Raw genomic sequence first — 16964 nt, forward strand, 5'->3', positions numbered from 1 at the left:
TATTTCTAAAATTTTACTTTTTACTTACCTTATTATGTATATAATATCTTTTATAGTGAAAATCATGCAGAATGCAAAATAGAAGCATTTTCACTGGTGGTCTCAGACGATTGAACCCCACTCTACATGTAACCTGCGGATGTTTGTTTACATGTATGTGTTTGCTTTGTAGGAACTGATTCCGATGTGTTTTCGATGTTCCACCCACAACCCGCTGCTGAACAACCAGGGCAATGTCTGTGTTAACTGTAGGCAGCCTTTCATATTCTCAGCCTCCTCTTACGGTGAGTGACCAAAAGATAAAGGGTATTAGTAAAGAGTTTACCCCATTTTTGCTGCAGTAACAGCCTCTGCTCCTCTGGAAAGGGTTTACACTAGATGCTGGAACATCGCTTTGAAGAGCATTAGTGAGGTTAGATACTGGTATCAGATGATAAGTTCTGGATCACAAATGCATCATTATATCCCTCTAGCTGACGCTTGGCCTTGGGGGGGCTTATGGGTGTCTGCTCCAGAGCTTCCTATTCTCCTGGCAATGCTCTTCTATGGAGATTATACGATCTCTCTGTACACAGTTGAACTCCTGCACCTTAGAGTAGCTGAATTCACTAATTAGAAGAGGTGTCTTGATACTTTTGGACATATAGCATATCATTCACTGCAAAGAGGGCGTCCCCAAAGGTTGGGCTCATTTTGATCATTTATTTGTATTATTATCCCATAATTTTAGAGGGACATATTACTATAATCACAGCTAGGTTTAAGGTCCTCATATAGTGAATATGACTGTGCGTGTGTGTGTGTGTGTTTAGAGGTTCTTCCCTTGGTCGAGTTCTATCTGGAGGAGGGGATCACTGATGAAGAGGCCGTGTCTCTGATTGACCTGGAAGTTCCTCGAGTGGACAGGAAGACAGCCCGCTGGCAGGAAATGAGCAGCGGGGGTATCCTTTTACTAATACATGCACTACAAAAACAAACTATGAAAATAAACATGAAAGATTTTTTTAAAAAAGAGAAGAAAAGAGTTTGACTTAACGTCTGCCGCAGTAGAGCACACACTGCCAAAAATGATGTCTTGCGTCTTAAAATGAGTCAGTGTGGCTATGGTTTCTAATTTTTAGATTGTAAGAATATTACAATTAAGATTATTTAACATGTTTCTAAATGTTATTTTTTTATATAAATTTTATCTTTTTCGATTGACAGATCATTTAGTTTGTTTCAAAGCATGAGGCGGAAAATTTAGCTTGTTTTGAGAAATGATAGTTGACTTTTATACTTGTATATCAAGTGAAGTGAAATGGTACTTATTCTGCTGGCAGATAATGTTGGTTGTTTCAAGCATTGTTTCTTTGATACAAACAAAATTATCTGCCATAGAATAAGATAAAAGTTGTACCTAAAACTTACTTAAAGTTTATAACATCTCTAAATAAGTTGAATGATATTTTAATCTTTTTTACAAACTCAGAATGAGAAATACTAAATATATCGACTTGATTTAAAATGTTTCACTTATCCAGATGTTTTCTGATTCGTCATTAGTTTAGCTCCCGGTGATTCTCCTGCTGAGTTTTATTGCAGCTCTAATCAGATCCACCTGATTCTCCGTTCAGACTCTCCTGGAGGCTTGATGAACTGAATCAACTCTGTTAAGCTGAGAGTTTGTGAGGAATATACTAAAGGAATTAGTATGAAGCCTTTCCCCATATAATAAGTTACACTGCAAACCAATTGTATGTTGTGTAAAAACTTCTTTGTCAATAATTGTGTTGGGTTACTTTTGGCCTGTAGCGTAGACACACTCTTAGTGTGTTGCATGTTGGTGTCAGGAGTGCGGGAGTGTGCGTAAGAGCTTGTGTCGAGTGTATTAAGATTCTCAGTGTTGGATTAGTGTAACTCAGCTCAGCTTATTTACCCTAATCAATCGGTTTATGTGTGTGAAGGACGATGAGCTTCATCAAACCCAGCACTTAAATCTAGCCATATAATCAGGTGAGTTACAGTGCTGACCGTCCAGGATGGTCCATCATGGAAAGCAGCTCATGTCCCAGAACAGCTCCCAAAACAGAACCATGTTGTATATTAATGTGGTTGTGATTTGAAGAAGCCAGTTAAAAAGCAAGAGGTGCAGTCGTGATTGTTAGTCATAATTACTTGTTGGTGTTACTTAAAGCTGCACTATGTATGTTTTTAAAATTGAAAGAAGTAGCATTACTGATTATACAACCCCATTTCCAAAAAAGTTGGGATGCTGTGCAGAATGTAAATAAAAATAGGATGCAATGATCTGCAAATCATATAAACCATATTTTAAAATGGAAAATACTACGAAGACAACATATCAAATGTTGAAACTGAGAAATTTTATTGTTTTTTGAAAAATATATGCTCATTTTGATTTTGATGCCAACAACACGTTCCAAAAAAGTTGGGATGGGGGAATGTTTACCACTGTGTTTCATCACCTCTTCTTTTAACAGCACTCTGTAGAGTTTGGGAATGGAGGAGACCAACTGCTGTAGTTTTGAAAGTGAAATGTTTTCCTGTTCTTATTTGATATAGAATTTCAGCTGCTCATCAGTTTGGGGTCTCCTTTGTCATATTTTTCATTTCATAATGTGCAAAATGTTCTCTGTGGGTGACACTCTGGACTGCAGGGAGGTCAGTTTAGCACCCGGACTCTTTTAATATGGAGCAATGCTGCTATAGTACATGCAGAATGTGGTTTAACGTTGTCTTACTGAAATAATCAAGGCCTTCCCTGTAAATGACATCATCTAGGTGGCAGAATATGTTGCCAAAACATGTATATATTGTTCAGCATTAATGGTGCCTTCACAGATGTGCACGTCACCCAGGCCATGTGCACTAATGTCCCCTATACCATCATGAAAACTGGCTTAATACTGTTTATACAGACCACGGTTTTCAGAAGTGTTTCTGAGCCCATGCAGTGATTTCCACTACAGAATCATGTCTTTTTTTTAATGCAGTGCTGCCTGAGGGCCCTAAGATCACGGTCAGCAAACACTGGTTTTTGGTCTTGTCCCTTGCATACAGAGATTTGTCCAGATTCTCTGAATCTTTTAATGTTATTATGTGCCGTAGATGATGAAAAGCAAGAGTTCTTTGCTATTTTATGTTGAGAAACGTTATTCTTGAATTCTTGCACTATTTGATCGTGCAGTCTTTCACAGAGTGGTGAACCCCTCCCCATCTTAACTTCTGAAAGCCTCTCTGAGATGCTCTTTTTATACCCAGTGATGTTACTGACCTGTTGCCAATCAAGCACCAGGTGTTTTTTTAGCATTACACAACTTTACCAGCCTTTTGTTGCCCCGTCCCAAATTTTTTGGAACATGTTGTTGGCATCAAATTCAAAATGGGCAAATATTTTTCAAAAAACAATAAAATTTCTCAGTTTCAACATTTGATATGTTGTCTTTGTACTTCTTTCAATTAAATATAGGGTTCAAACGATTTGCACATCATTGCATTTTGTTTTTATTTACATTTTGCACGGCATCCCAACTTTTTTGGAAATGGGGTTATACATACTAACTTTACAAGAAACATAGTTTTAAACAGTTTTTTTAGGTGCTGAAGACTTTTCACTGGTCTGTCTGTATATCTTAAGAACAATATGAAAGGATAGGACAGAATATAAAGGAGTGTGAGACTACAATTATGGGACAGTGTGAAAACACGAGTGTCAAAGTGTTTGAAGGAAAGTAACAGATGGTGAAGGAGGTGTGTGTCTGTGTGTGTGTTTGTGTTCCTCTCCTTAACAGTATGTGTTCAGAATCTCAGTCGCTAAAACTGGATGATGATGATGATGTGGAAAGAACTGAGGTGGATCCCTTTACTGCCAAACTGAGCTTCGAGGTGAGACAGTGATGACAGACAGACAGACAGACAGACAGACAGGTAGCAAGAGAACTGAAATGTTATATAGTACATAAAACTGCAGGTTTGATGAAATTTTACACTTGACCTAATTTCAGGACTGGCCCTGTATGATCCGCCATGGTCACAGTAATGTATACAAACATTGTTCCTGACTTTTGACTGTGTTTATTACAGCAGGGGGGGTGCGATTTTGTTCCTGTTGTGGTCAGTCGTGCAGTGTTGAGGTCCATGTCCAGAAGAGACGTTCTAATAAAGCGCTGGCCAAAGCCACTGAGCTGGCAGTACTATCGCTCTCTGCTGCCTGATGTCAGCATTACCATGTGTCCATCCTGCTTTCAGGTAAACGCACAGACACAAATATGAAAACTAAACTGCAAAAACAGACCGTTTTGACTTTGTCATGGCTGTGATGTCAAAACCCTGAACACATACAACCACCCATTCAGCCTAAAGCAGTTTAGTCCACTCATTTACCCTGAAGTGATAAGGAGTGTTGTTACTGCAGTACAGTGACAGAATCACAGCTTGTTCCACATTTCAACCCAAACTGCTTTTGAATGAAGCACAGGGCAAGTGATCAGAACAGAGGTTGTTTACATGTATCAGTCTTAAAAGCACAGTAAATAAAATCTGTTTATTACTAAGGGATAAAGAGAGATTGGGAAATGGTCATGTAGAAATGATTTACGACCATTTTTGGTAAACTAATGACAGCCTGATGCCATTTTTTCTTTACTTTACTCTTTACATTTGAACCTTTTAAATTTATACCAACACCAATGTTTTTTTTCCTTTAAAAAACACGTAACTTGAAAATGTTTAACATTTTATATTTCGCTGCTGTCTGACCAAAACCTCATATCTGCATTTTGTCGTTTTTCAGTTTTTGGCATAATTAGAAAATACCTAGTGTCCTTTGTATCGTGTGTAAATTTCATTAAGAATGGACCAAAAGAAACTGCCCCGAATTACTTGAAAAAAAGTCTGGTTCCGTTGACTTACATTGAAAGGAAAGTATGTTTTTCCTTCTCCTGCAAAGTTACCATTTTCTGTTTTTTAAATATATGTATATCATATATAAAGAGAGATACTGACTTTTATGCTGGAATTATATCCTGTTTATATTGTTACTGTCTTTCTCCTTGTGGTTCATCCTAATTCCTGTTGTTTTAAACGTCTTCCTCTCTGTTTCCTGCTGTCTGTCTCCATGTCTCTCTCTCTGTCTCTCAGATGTTCCACAGTGAGGATTATGAGCTCCTGGTTCTGCAGCACAATTGCTGTCCTTACTGCCGCAGACCCTTCGACGAACCCGAACTAGCTTAGCATAACAAATCTATGAGGCTGCTGTATAGATGGCATATTTACAGGATCTATGGAGATGTGGTCTCTGTGGTGGTCAGTGAATGTGTGTGCGTGTTGGGTGTTTGTGTGATGATAGGGTTTAGGTGGTGATGATTCTGAAGCCGTAAGAAAAGCGCCACCTCAGCCGATCACTCTGATAGGATTAAAGGGATCAGAACACTCAGCAAAAGGAGATTACAGCGTTTGAAAGGTACTGGAGTGTGCAAGATCTTTCACCAAGACTCTTTTATAGGGACCTTTTCTCAGTCTTAAAAACATTTTCCATTGTTTTCCTTCAGAAAATGAAAAATGAGTGCATAAAGGCCTTTTTGTGTGTGGTTTATGTGTTCATTGTTTAATCTGAAGGGTTTTTTAATATCTGTTTTGAGGATCTGTATGAGGAAAATGCAGAACTACCTTCCATGTATTTCACTAATATACTTATACTATTGTATATTAAATGTTACCTTGTAATAAGCTAAATGTCTGTTCCTTAAACATTCTACTATTTTTGTAATTTATTCAGTTTCAATAAAACCTTTTTTCATATGAAGATTGTTTTGCTTCTTTTTTAGTGTGTCAACTGTTCAGTAAGTATTAGAGTTGAAAAGGGAGGTTAAACAACATGATAAAGAATTGTAGCAGAATTTCAACACAAAAAAAGATCTAAAGTGCAGATCTTGTGTATCATTTGACATACACCATATATTTTCAGACATGGAGAGAGAGCTGTAGCGTCTTAAACAGGCACTCTGTGGAACTTCAGATACAGACTATATTAGCTGGACTAAATTATTATATTTGGTAAAGCTCACGCTGCGATGTCCTCTGTCCTTGAGCATCTCTGGAGGATTATTGAGGCTCTGCGCTCCCTCTGACCTCAATCTGTCTTGCAGCCCATTCCCCGAAATTACACCACTTCACCTTAATCTCCCGCACACTTTCAGTATGGTTAATCCCACCAGGAGGGGGGCTTATAAGAGAGCCGCTCGGTGTCCTGGGGAGTTGATCACTCTGCTCATTTACGCACTTGTTCTCAGGGACCGCTTCTTTCTCCACTTCATCCTCATTTTCTCAGTTCTTCTGTTTTGGGACAGTTTGTTTTCTTCTTTCTCTCCTGCACTTTTGGCGCCCAAGGATTTCTTCATTTGCCATCTACTTCTTCTGTTATTTTTCCCCTCCTGTGTTTCTAAGTCACCACAGTCATCATGAACGGGACAGAAGGTCCAAACTTCTACGTACCGATGTCCAATAAGTCAGGCTTGGTCCGCAGCCCGTTTGAAGAGCCACAGTATTACCTAGCTGAGCCGTGGAAATACTCTTTGCTGGCTGCCTACATGCTTTTCCTCATGATCACCTCCTTCCCAATTAACTTCCTCACCCTCTACGTAACTGTGCAGCACAAGAAGCTCCGCACACCCCTCAACTACATCCTGCTGAACCTTGCTGTGGCTGACTTGTTTATGGTGATTGGGGGGTTCACGGTCACACTCTATACCGCCCTGCACGGGTATTTTGTCCTGGGTGTGACGGGCTGCAACATCGAGGGCTTCTTTGCCACCATGGGAGGTGAGTAGAAAAGGTGTACAACAGGGTTCTGTTTTAAGGCCATGTATATTTTCTGATGGTATAGATATTTTCCTTTAAATTTACTTTTAAAGTACATTTAGTAGGGATGTGACAACATGGGTTAAAAAGGTTTAAAGTAACTCAAATCCCTTTGAAATCGTATGGAGATTTTCATGTAAGCGTATGTAGAAGTGTGGTGCCAAAAATATGTACAACATGGTTTAGCCTTTGCACAAAAGTACACAAATGTACTTTTAAGGTAGATGAAATTATTCACTTTGATACTGAATGAGCTGGAATGTCAGTTTGAGACAAAAACTGAGCATTTTGAAACCTGCAAATGTACAGTATGTAAGTTTTAAACTGATTAACAATGTTGTGCTGACCTTTTTAATAATTGAAGCTTCAGTATTTAGTCTGTGGTGCAGTAATCTGTAGATCAGTTTAGATTTGCCCCTTCCATTAAAAAGAATGTTGATCTCTCTTTTAGGTGAGATTGCTCTGTGGTCCCTGGTGGTCTTGGCCATTGAACGCTACATTGTGGTGTGTAAACCCATGACGACGTTCCGTTTTGGAGAGAAGCACGCCATCATGGGGGTCGGCTTCACCTGGGTTATGGCCCTCACCTGTGCTGTTCCACCACTGCTTGGGTGGTCCAGGTGAGCCCAATAAAACAATATCAACACACTAAAACGCAGCTCAGAGAACTCCTAACTCACTTACCTCAAAAAAGAATGAGGGGTCAGAGAAAATGTTTTGGTGTTTAGAACCTAAATATTTGTGTGAATATCATAGCGTCCCCTCTTATATTGTGGTCTGTGCTGTGGTGATTGTTTTATAAAAAGAGAGAAGAAATAGGATCACTTTTCTGAAAAAATGAAAAAACACCTTTCAAATTGTGTTTTTGTGTCTGTGCTCACGCAGGTATATTCCAGAGGGGATGCAGTGTTCTTGCGGAATAGATTATTACACCCCAAAGCCTGAAATCAACAACACCTCATTTGTCATCTACATGTTCACCCTCCACTTCTGCATTCCTCTCTTCATCATTTTCTTCTGTTACAGTCGCCTTCTCTGCACCGTCCGTGCGGTGAGTCACACACACATGCACTTTTTAAACAGATGTGCATTACACAGTTTCTTCTTACTTAAGCTTTATATAAATAGAAACCATTCCTACAGCTGAGATTATCCAGTGTTATATGTGTTATATCTGCATTGAACACATGCTGTTATTTGCGTTCACATTCTTCACAGTATTAAAATGTGATTCTATTTGAATCACAAAGTGTTGCACAAGTATGCAGGTATGCACACAACGCACAAACCAGTTTTCATTCCTTCGGTCATATATGTTTTTGTGCTGTTTTCTCAGGCTGCAGCCCAGCAGCAGGAGTCCGAGAGTACACAGAGGGCGGAGAAAGAGGTGACCCGCATGGTGGTTGTCATGGTGATCGCATTCTTGGTGTGCTGGCTGCCATACGCCAGTGTGGCTTGGTACATATTTGCCAATCAGGGTACTGAGTTTGGCCCCGTCTTCATGACCATCCCCGCCTTCTTTGCTAAGAGCGCTGCCCTGTACAACCCTGTCATCTACATCCTCCTCAACAGACAGGTACACTGGGCCATGAAGCATGTCTGAAAGTGATTTAGCTCAAAGCAAAAGCCAACCAAGAACCAAGTTCTCAATCCTCTACCGTCCTTCAGTTATACAGTCTCTTCTCATACTGCAACCGTATGCTGACAGCTGGCTGAACTCGCAAAGAATTTTTTGATTTGAAAAAAAAAACAAACATGTACTTCTTATTTTATCAATTAATCGATTAGTTGTTTGGTCTATAAAATGTCAGAAAATGTTGAAAAATGCTGATTAGTGTTTTCTAAAGACCAAGATGATGTCATCAAATGTCTTTTTTTTTTTTTGTCCACACCCCAAAGCTATACAGTTTGGTGTGACAGAGGAGTAAAGAAACCACAAAATATTCCAATTTAAGAAGCAGAAATGAAAGAGATTTTACTTTTTTTCTTAAAAACAATCACTCAAACTGATTATTCAATTACCAAAATAGTTGGCGATTAATTTAATAGTCACCGATTAATCAACTGTTGCAGCTCTGGTACTTGAATATTATCTGGATATTGTCATTGAATCAATTAACAATTTCCACAACTGGTGCACTTGAATCACCTTCATTTTTACAGTCCTGGTCTTTAGCGATGCTCTTGTTTTAAGTATTTCTGTTCAGTTGCGTATCTAATATCTGATGTTTAGCGCTATTTTCTCTTGTAGTTCAGAAACTGCATGCTGACCACTGTTTGCTGTGGAAAGAATCCTTTCGGTGAGGAAGAGACCAGCACCACTGTCTCTACTAAGACTCAATCTTCTGCAGTCTCCTCCAGCCAGGTGGCCCCTGCCTGACCCATCATATCAGACCTCCAGCACACCCATCAACACCCAGCACACCTGGGAAATCATCATCAAGTAGCCTCCTGTTGGCCAGATTTGGAACTTTTTAACCTCCATTTGGCCAATCGTCTATTCTCTACTTTGTTACCGATTGTTGTTAGTCTCCAATTGGCCAGCTGCTTCTGTACAGTCACTCTGGATGTTTATAATGTGTGATTGTAATATACACACCAAATGAATGTCATGCTTTCTCAAATTATGTTAAAGGAATTCAAGATATGTTCAGTTGGGTAGCAGAATTACGTAGAGATGTGTATCTAAAACCGTCAAAGAATCAAGCTGCAACTAGACTTCAACCCATAGTGTCCCCACAGTGCGCTTATTACCAAGTTGTCAGTGAATTAAATGGATGTGTAATGAAATGGTTTAGGCTTTTAGAGAGAAGATTGAGGCCCTGCTCCCCTGCTTGTCCTCCGTGTCTCCCGGTTGTGACGAGCTGATGATGTGCTGGAATGGGTAGATTCTAACAAGCAGACAGATGTGAGCACGTGCAGTTGGGAGTCATGAGAAACATCTGGAGTCTCGTTCACAAGTTTCGTGTGCCGTCTTCGAGATTCTGTGGGAAGTGTGGAGTTTTCTGCGTGTGAAAAACGATCACTGTCAGTCGCAGTACTAAGATGGAAGATGTGCTTTGTGAGTATAAATGTAAATTCATCTGCAACGTGAATAAAAGAGAAGAAAAAGCTAACCGTGTGGCGGCTCGGCTCTCTTGTGTAAAGGAGCATGTGGAAGCAGTGGCTCTCAATCCTTGCCATGAGGAGCTCATGCACTGCATATTTTTATGCTTTCTCTGCTGTAGCACACCTGACTCAGCTCATGGAAGGCTTGGTAATGACCCGATGAGCTGAATGTGGAGCTTTAGAACAATGAAAATGTGCTGTGTCTTCAGTACAGGCGCAGAGAACCTCCAAATCAAGGGAGACCTCTTTTCTGTCTTTGGTATCTAAATGTTCTTGTGCTTTGGCTAATAATGAAAATTAGCACTCATTGAACAGACGTTGATTAGTGAAGTTCATAGGTTTATTTGATAAAATTTCCCTCTTTCTCCATGAAAGCAACACAATAAACTTACAACTGTATCAGCGGACTAGCCAACACAATAACCCATGATATTTCTGCTTAGTTTAGACTCAGTCAAAACTAGTCAACATTCTAAAACCTTTAAAACAGTCCGCAACTTTGTCCTCCTCACGGCCGTGACCTGCATAATCACATAGGTGCTTGTAATCATTAATTTGAATCTTAAGCACCAAAGGTCAGACCACCAAGGTTACATTGTACAGGCCATCAGATGTGAATTTATAATTCCTTCTGATTTATTTCCTTGAAGATTAACAAGGAATTCCATTTAAAAAAAAAATGTAAAATGAGCATGAAAAAAAAAAACAAACAAAAACATTTTAGCAGTTTGTAACCTCTGAGCAGTGCAGGTTAGGAGGACTTTCCCATATCTTTCGCCTTTCACATTGAACTTAAGCTATAAAAATCATACACAAAGCTATAAATATTGCTGTGGAAATTTTTTTTACTATACAGTCCAGTGCATCATTGGCTCTTCCCCAGGGTGGGGTCAGTGCGTAAAAATAATGGCAGGAACCCCAGGTCCCTTAAGTCCACATTTAACAGCCTCCCAACACAAAGTGACTTGAAATTAAATTAGCCCCCGTCTTGTGTGGACAGGCATTAATGTGTATTTGGATTGCATATGAATTAAACACTCTCACAAGCCAGCCATAGCGAGAAGAAGAAGGGCTGATAGTATCAGCTACGAAAGATTATTTTTGTTTCACTTAGATTTTGCAGCTTTGAGCTTCCCTCCCTTGTTTTTAGATTCGACTACAGGAATGTTCGGTTGCTGTGTTTTCATTGGCTCACGACCCCGAGGCTTGGATTGTGATTGGCTCAGACCTGTGGAGGCCTAGTTTGGATTGGCTGGTGTTCAGGCTTCGCTGCAGCACTCGTAGATGTTGTCTTCCACCAGGGCAATGACCTGCTCAAACTTGTGCTGTAGCTGAGTGCGCCGGGCCGTCGGGTTGGAGTCCAAGGCGTTCACCACCTGTGTGGGAGAGAGGGAGGAAAACATGAACATGCATGGAAGAAGTGACTAAGATTACTTGATGAAGCTTGAAGTTCAAAGAATATCAGTGAATCAGTGATTAGTGGTCAGTTTGCATGATGATAATTCTCCTACTGCTCTCTCACTGTAACACTTTCATTTATGTAGATTTATTTGCCACAAAGTGTTTTATAGTCTTTTCTAAGGTTTTCTGCTCATTTTCCAGTAAAGCATTTTGGAATCTCTGGCACTGTTTATACCTAGTCTTAACATCTATATTGAGTGGTGTTTTTTTGTTTTTTGTTGTCCATGTGTTTAAAATACATCTCCAGTGACCACTTATGATCAGATTTCAGGACTGAAGGAAGGGTATTGTACACATTTACTGCATCAGTCTCTCACTGCATTTGTCGTCAGAGAAAAGTGTGTTGCAGTCAGTGTGCAAAATCCCCCCTGGTATTCTGGGGGTCCAGTGTTGGCTAGTTACTCCAGCATTGACTGGCTGGTAACACATTTGCTACTCACGGTAGATTTATCATCAACATCATCATCATCTTAAACCAATTAAACCAGTAGCAGTTGGGAGAGCAAAGAATCCCAGACGACCCTGTCCTCCACAACTTCCAGCTCATTCCAGGGGACCCCAAGTGGCTCACACTCTAACTTGGCGATCCTAGGATGACCTCAGGGTCTTGTCCCTGTAGGTCGTGCCTGGCAAACCTGCACCGGGAGGCGGCCAGGAGCGGCATTCTGATCAGATGCCCGCACCACCTCAACTCACTCCTCTCATTGTGGAGGAGTAGCGGCTCTACTCTGAGCTTCTCCCGGATGACTGAGCTCCTCACCCTGTCAAGTAGAGTGTAGCCCACCACCCTGGCTCATTTCCGCTGCTTGTATTCGTGATCTCAATCTTTCGGTCATTACCCACAGCTCATGACCATATGTGAGGGTCGGGATGTAGACTGACTGGTAAACAGAGAGCTTTTCCTTATGGCTCAGCTCCCTCTTCACCACTACAGACCAGTACAGTGACTACATTACTGCTGCCGCCTGTCCCAGCCTGCGGCCAAGGCTACTAGATACATACATACATACATACATACATACATACATCATCTAAACCGCTTATCCTTCTGGGTCACGGTGGGGTGCTGGAGCCTATCCCAGCTGTCATTGGGCGGAAGGCAGGATACACCCTGGACAGGTCACCAGTCCATCACAGGGCAGACAGACAGACATACACATTCACACACACTCACACCTAGGGGCAATTTTAGCTTGTCCAATTGGCCTGACTGCATGTTTTTGGACTGTGGGAGGAAACCGGAGTACCCGGAGGAAACCCACGCAGACACGGGGAGAACAGGCAAACTCCACACAGAAACGACCCTGGTCACCCGGCTGGAAATCGAACCCAGGCCATTCTTGCTGTGAGGCGACAGGGCTACCCACTGGCACTACTAGATACAATAGCAACAAAATCTTTGGTTCAAATTTTTTTTTGGAATTGCTTTTCCAGTTCCCTGAATTTGTATTTGAGCTTCTGTTTTTCCCCAATGGACAGCATAATTGGTTGTTAAAAATGTTTAGACTGCATGTGTTGCTTATGCAACAGGGAAACAAACAGGAGAGAAGAAGAGGAAAGAAACTACGCTGCTGTTTTCATCTCTGCTGTGATGACAGGGCTGATCAAGACGGTCCTTTTTGCAATCGGACACAAATGTTAAGTGGTCATATGTGTCCCTGACCACGTCCTCCTGAACCACGTCCACGCCTGTACTTAGTGCTGTCCACTTACGACTGGATTCCCCAAGCTGTTTGTTAATGTCTGGTTAAACTCTATGAGTAGAGTCCACTTTTATTGTTTGGCCTTTTTCAAAAGTCTTAATAACTGGCGTCTTACTGCTACGGTTACTGATTTAAGTAATAATGACAGGTGTGTCCGCGACACGGTAGAAGAAAAAAGCTTAGTAATGAAAGGGTGCCATTTTTTTTCAGATGCATTTATGCTTTCCTGACCTTCACCTTGCTTATACAACGCTACCTCGCCATCTGGCTATGTGGCAAGAGAAGAGAGAAACCGGGAACAATTTGGCCACTTTACACACGCACGCACCCACAGCGTCACACACAGTGCACCCTCACAATAAGCAGCAGTTCCAGCTAAGCTGCTGTTTTTCCAAACCCCCATGCAGTTCCTCTTTCATGTCCCACAGAGCCCATTCACTTAGCACTGCGCCCACAGAGAATGAGCTCAATCACACGCGCTCGCAATCAGCCCTGTTTCACTGCGCCGCTCCAGCCCTGCTGCGCCTGAAGAATGGGCATTAAAACAGCCCTGCGGATTAGCATCAGGGTGCCAGGACACACACACACACACACACACACTGGTTTTACTGCAGGTGAGATGGAAAGAGGGCACACTTTCGGGCATAGTGCGTGTGTGTGCATAAGTTTTTTGTCAGAGTGTTATAAAGGTCTACTGTCTGAACCATAAACCCTATGACTCCTCCATTTCACTCTAGAAAGCAAGTTGTAACAATGCCGTACCTGAGTGCGGTATCTCTTGGCGTATTTGTAGATTTCAGTAAGGGCTAAGTTGGTGTTGAACTCATTCCTGTATTTCTGTTAAACATAAAGAACACATAGATAAACAGTTAAACAGAAGCATTCTCTACCATTTGATTCTGTATCAAACTTATAAAGTTATTATGTATAATAATATTTCTGCATAATTAAATGGTTAAGATGTAAACCAAGTCATTTTTTCTAGGGAAAGTAATCGAGTCAGATTTGTTCAGTGGTGCTGACAAAAACCAAGCCAGAGCGTTTAATGCTACAAGAAGTTCCCTCACAGAAAGCTATTACATGAAATGCGTATGAATATGCTGTTTTACGATAGTTTTGAGAAAACTTTTGGCCTACAACTTATTTTTTCAAATCCAGAGATATATTTAAGGCATAATAAGGCAAAATAATGCCCAAAAAAACACGTTTTCAGAATTACAACTATTTTAACCCAATCAACATTACATATAAAAACTTGTGAAGATATATTCACTTGTTGATTTGGACAGTAAATAAAATGACTACATTCACATTGCAGACATCTTAACCTGATTCCTGTCACCCCCACTGCAAAGGAAATTTGAGTTTTTATGCACTTTCCCATCAAAACCACTCATTGTTTACATCTCAATGGAATTATGCAGAATTTGCATGACATTCTACACAGCGCTTGTGTTTCCCCCTCAAAAAACACCAATGTGGTTAACAGTGTCAGATAAAGGCAACCAGTTTGCAGAAACCCATTTGCATAAAACTGGACTCCTACTAGTCGTTATTTATATTAGCAACATTAGCATTTCTGGCTGTCTGTTAATGTGAAAGCTTTGCCATGTGCTCTGACACTCACCCGTGACTCCTCGGCTAGGTGGGCGTTCATCTCCTGCTCGCTGAGAGGTGCCATCTCTTGGATCTGTTTGTAGTAGCACTGCACTCTCTTCTTATACTCTGGAATCTCTTTAGCATACAGCAGCTTATTGGTGGGAGAGTCCTGTGAATACAAATGTAAATGCGACCAATTAGTGGCAGATTTGTGGTTTCTCTAATCTACAGTTTATTTCCAGCTCAGCGCTTTTAATTCTCAGTATGTACTTCTATGAAACTGGGAAACGAGTTTTGCAGGCCAGATTTGTAAGTAACGGATTCCAACACACCTGCAGATCAACACGTTCAAAAAGTATAACTGACCAAAGTGCAGAAAGGCTGGATTCATTTCAGTGTTATGCTAATCAGATATTCAGTTGGGAGGTGAAGTGATGTAACAGGTGACGTTAATTCTGCAGCTCCTGTTTTTCCAAATGGAGGTTTGATCAGTGAGATTGTGGAGTCACAATCTTCACATTAACAAAGTGTTTTTTTTTCAGTGTTGGATGCTTTTCATGCTTCTGTGTTGAAAAGCAGGAGGTTTATTAACCCGGAGGATGACAATTAAAAATGACTTATCCTTGAAAGAGCAATCTTTCTGCAAATGCACTCTCTCTATATCTCTCTGTCTCTCTCTCTCTATTTTTCTTGCTTTCCTGTTATCCACCAATTCACTTCCTGTGCGATTTCCATCTGTCTGGTGACCTCTAACCTTTGACATTGCTCTCTTTCCTCTCTCCTGCCTGCACTACCTTTGAGAAAACACTTCACACATACACACACAGCTAATTCTGCTCATGCACAGACTTCACTATCGCTGATCTGATCACTAAGAGAGGAAGAGAGACAGGACTGCGTGTGTGTGTTTCAGCGTGAAGCCTCTGTTAGAAGAGTGTTTTGGACTCGGGAGATGAGAAGTGAGACAGTCAGGAATCCAGAAGCTGAAGGTCAGTCTGAGTCTGAGTCTGTGTGTGTGTGTGTGTGTGTGTGTGTGTGTGTGTGTGTGTGTGTGTGTGTGTGTGTGTGTGTGTGTGAGCGAGAGAGAGAGAGAGAGAGACAGGCTGATTTAGGAGACTAAGACTGTGAACATGAGAATCTTCATGTTGGTGACCTTGAGCAACAGACATCAAAGATACGGCTCAAATGATGTGTGTGTGTGTGTGTGAGAGAGAGTGTGTGACAAATAGACCTGTTGCAGGACGATTCCACATTTTTGGGGTGAAAAGCTAACAGTACACTGACAGATGAAGCTTAGAAGCAGAGGCGGGGTTTCTCTTTTCATTACATGGGGAAGCTACTGAAAAAAAGAATGTACATTGTCAGTGTCTGAAGAAAACGCTGCATGTCCTTTACTGTCATTTAATTTTTCCCATAATTCGAAAATTCAGTTGAACTTCTCATTATATTAAAATTTCAAAATGAATAGTCCAAAGTTACTTGGAAAAATATCTTGTTTTATTAACTACCATTTTAGAGATATGCGGTTTTGTCCCAACATTTAATTAACTTAAGCTATAACAAAAACAAATTAGCCATAAGCGGCAGGCCTGCAAAGTCACTTTCATACATTTCATCTTTGCAAACTTCTCAGTTACTTTTTCAAACAATATTTTATTATTTCTCCTCGCTGAGCTGACATGAGTTAGCTTACCCAGCTGCACTGCTCTTGCGCTGACAGCCCTTTTATCACCTTTTTAAAAATATGTAAGCGATTTTATATTCATGGTCACTCATATCTGGTAACTGTAGAACCACAAACCTGCAACTCTCCTTCTGTCTATGTGAGTAAAGTTAAATGCTAGCTAGCTGTAGCCAATTTTATTGTAACCTTGATGAGTCTCCATGCATTTGCATTCTGTCTTTTGAAAATGTGCTGCATTATTTCATGGAAATGGACCTTTTAGCCAGTGCAGAACGTGAGTAGAATAAGACTGTTGCCACTTTCAAAGAGCCAACTGATGAGCTCTTTGATGCGCAGCACTCATGACACCCATTGAATCTCAGCTAAGTCTAGGAGCTGTGGAGCCGTGTAGGTTGACAGTACTGAGGGAATGAGGAGTTTATTTAGGGGGTGAAGGAGTGAGCGGGTTATTTAAAGTATGAGGGGTTAGAGGCTCTCTTGGACACACACTAGAGCGACTGACAGATTTGAAGATAGATGTTAACAGAGATACCTAATACTAACTTTGC

The 16964-nt window shown here is 40.8% G+C and overlaps 3 protein-coding genes across 3 annotated transcripts in view; 2 read left to right on the forward strand and 1 right to left on the reverse strand.

The window, feature by feature from the left end:
• Nucleotides 1-5806, forward strand: part of ift122 (intraflagellar transport 122 homolog (Chlamydomonas)) — a 68995-nt gene extending 63189 nt beyond the window's left edge. The window contains exons 25-29 of the mRNA XM_036578944.1: nt 173-284; nt 813-941; nt 3806-3888; nt 4087-4251; nt 5143-5806. Coding sequence (XP_036434837.1) covers nt 173-284; nt 813-941; nt 3806-3888; nt 4087-4251; nt 5143-5235 — 582 coding nt within the window. The 3' untranslated portion in view covers nt 5236-5806. The remainder of the gene's footprint in view (nt 1-172; nt 285-812; nt 942-3805; nt 3889-4086; nt 4252-5142) is intronic.
• A 433-nt stretch (nt 5807-6239) lies between these two features.
• LOC118813556 (rhodopsin-like) lies at nt 6240-9373 on the forward strand. The gene is made up of 5 exons (XM_036578946.1): nt 6240-6822; nt 7313-7481; nt 7747-7912; nt 8198-8437; nt 9113-9373. Exons 1-5 carry the CDS (start codon nt 6462-6464, stop codon nt 9239-9241), a joined length of 1065 nt encoding a protein of 354 aa, XP_036434839.1. The 5' UTR covers nt 6240-6461; the 3' UTR covers nt 9242-9373.
• A 914-nt stretch (nt 9374-10287) lies between these two features.
• The window catches only part of plxnd1 (plexin D1), a 104459-nt gene continuing 97782 nt past the window's right edge, over nt 10288-16964 (reverse strand). Inside the window, exons 34-36 of the mRNA XM_036578945.1 lie at nt 14761-14901; nt 13896-13970; nt 10288-11345 (exon numbers count right to left, since the gene is read on the reverse strand). Of these exons, the coding sequence (XP_036434838.1) occupies nt 11229-11345; nt 13896-13970; nt 14761-14901 (333 nt within the window). The 3' untranslated portion in view covers nt 10288-11228. The remainder of the gene's footprint in view (nt 11346-13895; nt 13971-14760; nt 14902-16964) is intronic.

This window comes from Colossoma macropomum, unplaced genomic scaffold (assembly GCF_904425465.1).
Source record: "Colossoma macropomum unplaced genomic scaffold, Colossoma_macropomum, whole genome shotgun sequence".
Taxonomy (NCBI): Eukaryota; Metazoa; Chordata; class Actinopteri; order Characiformes; family Serrasalmidae; genus Colossoma; species Colossoma macropomum.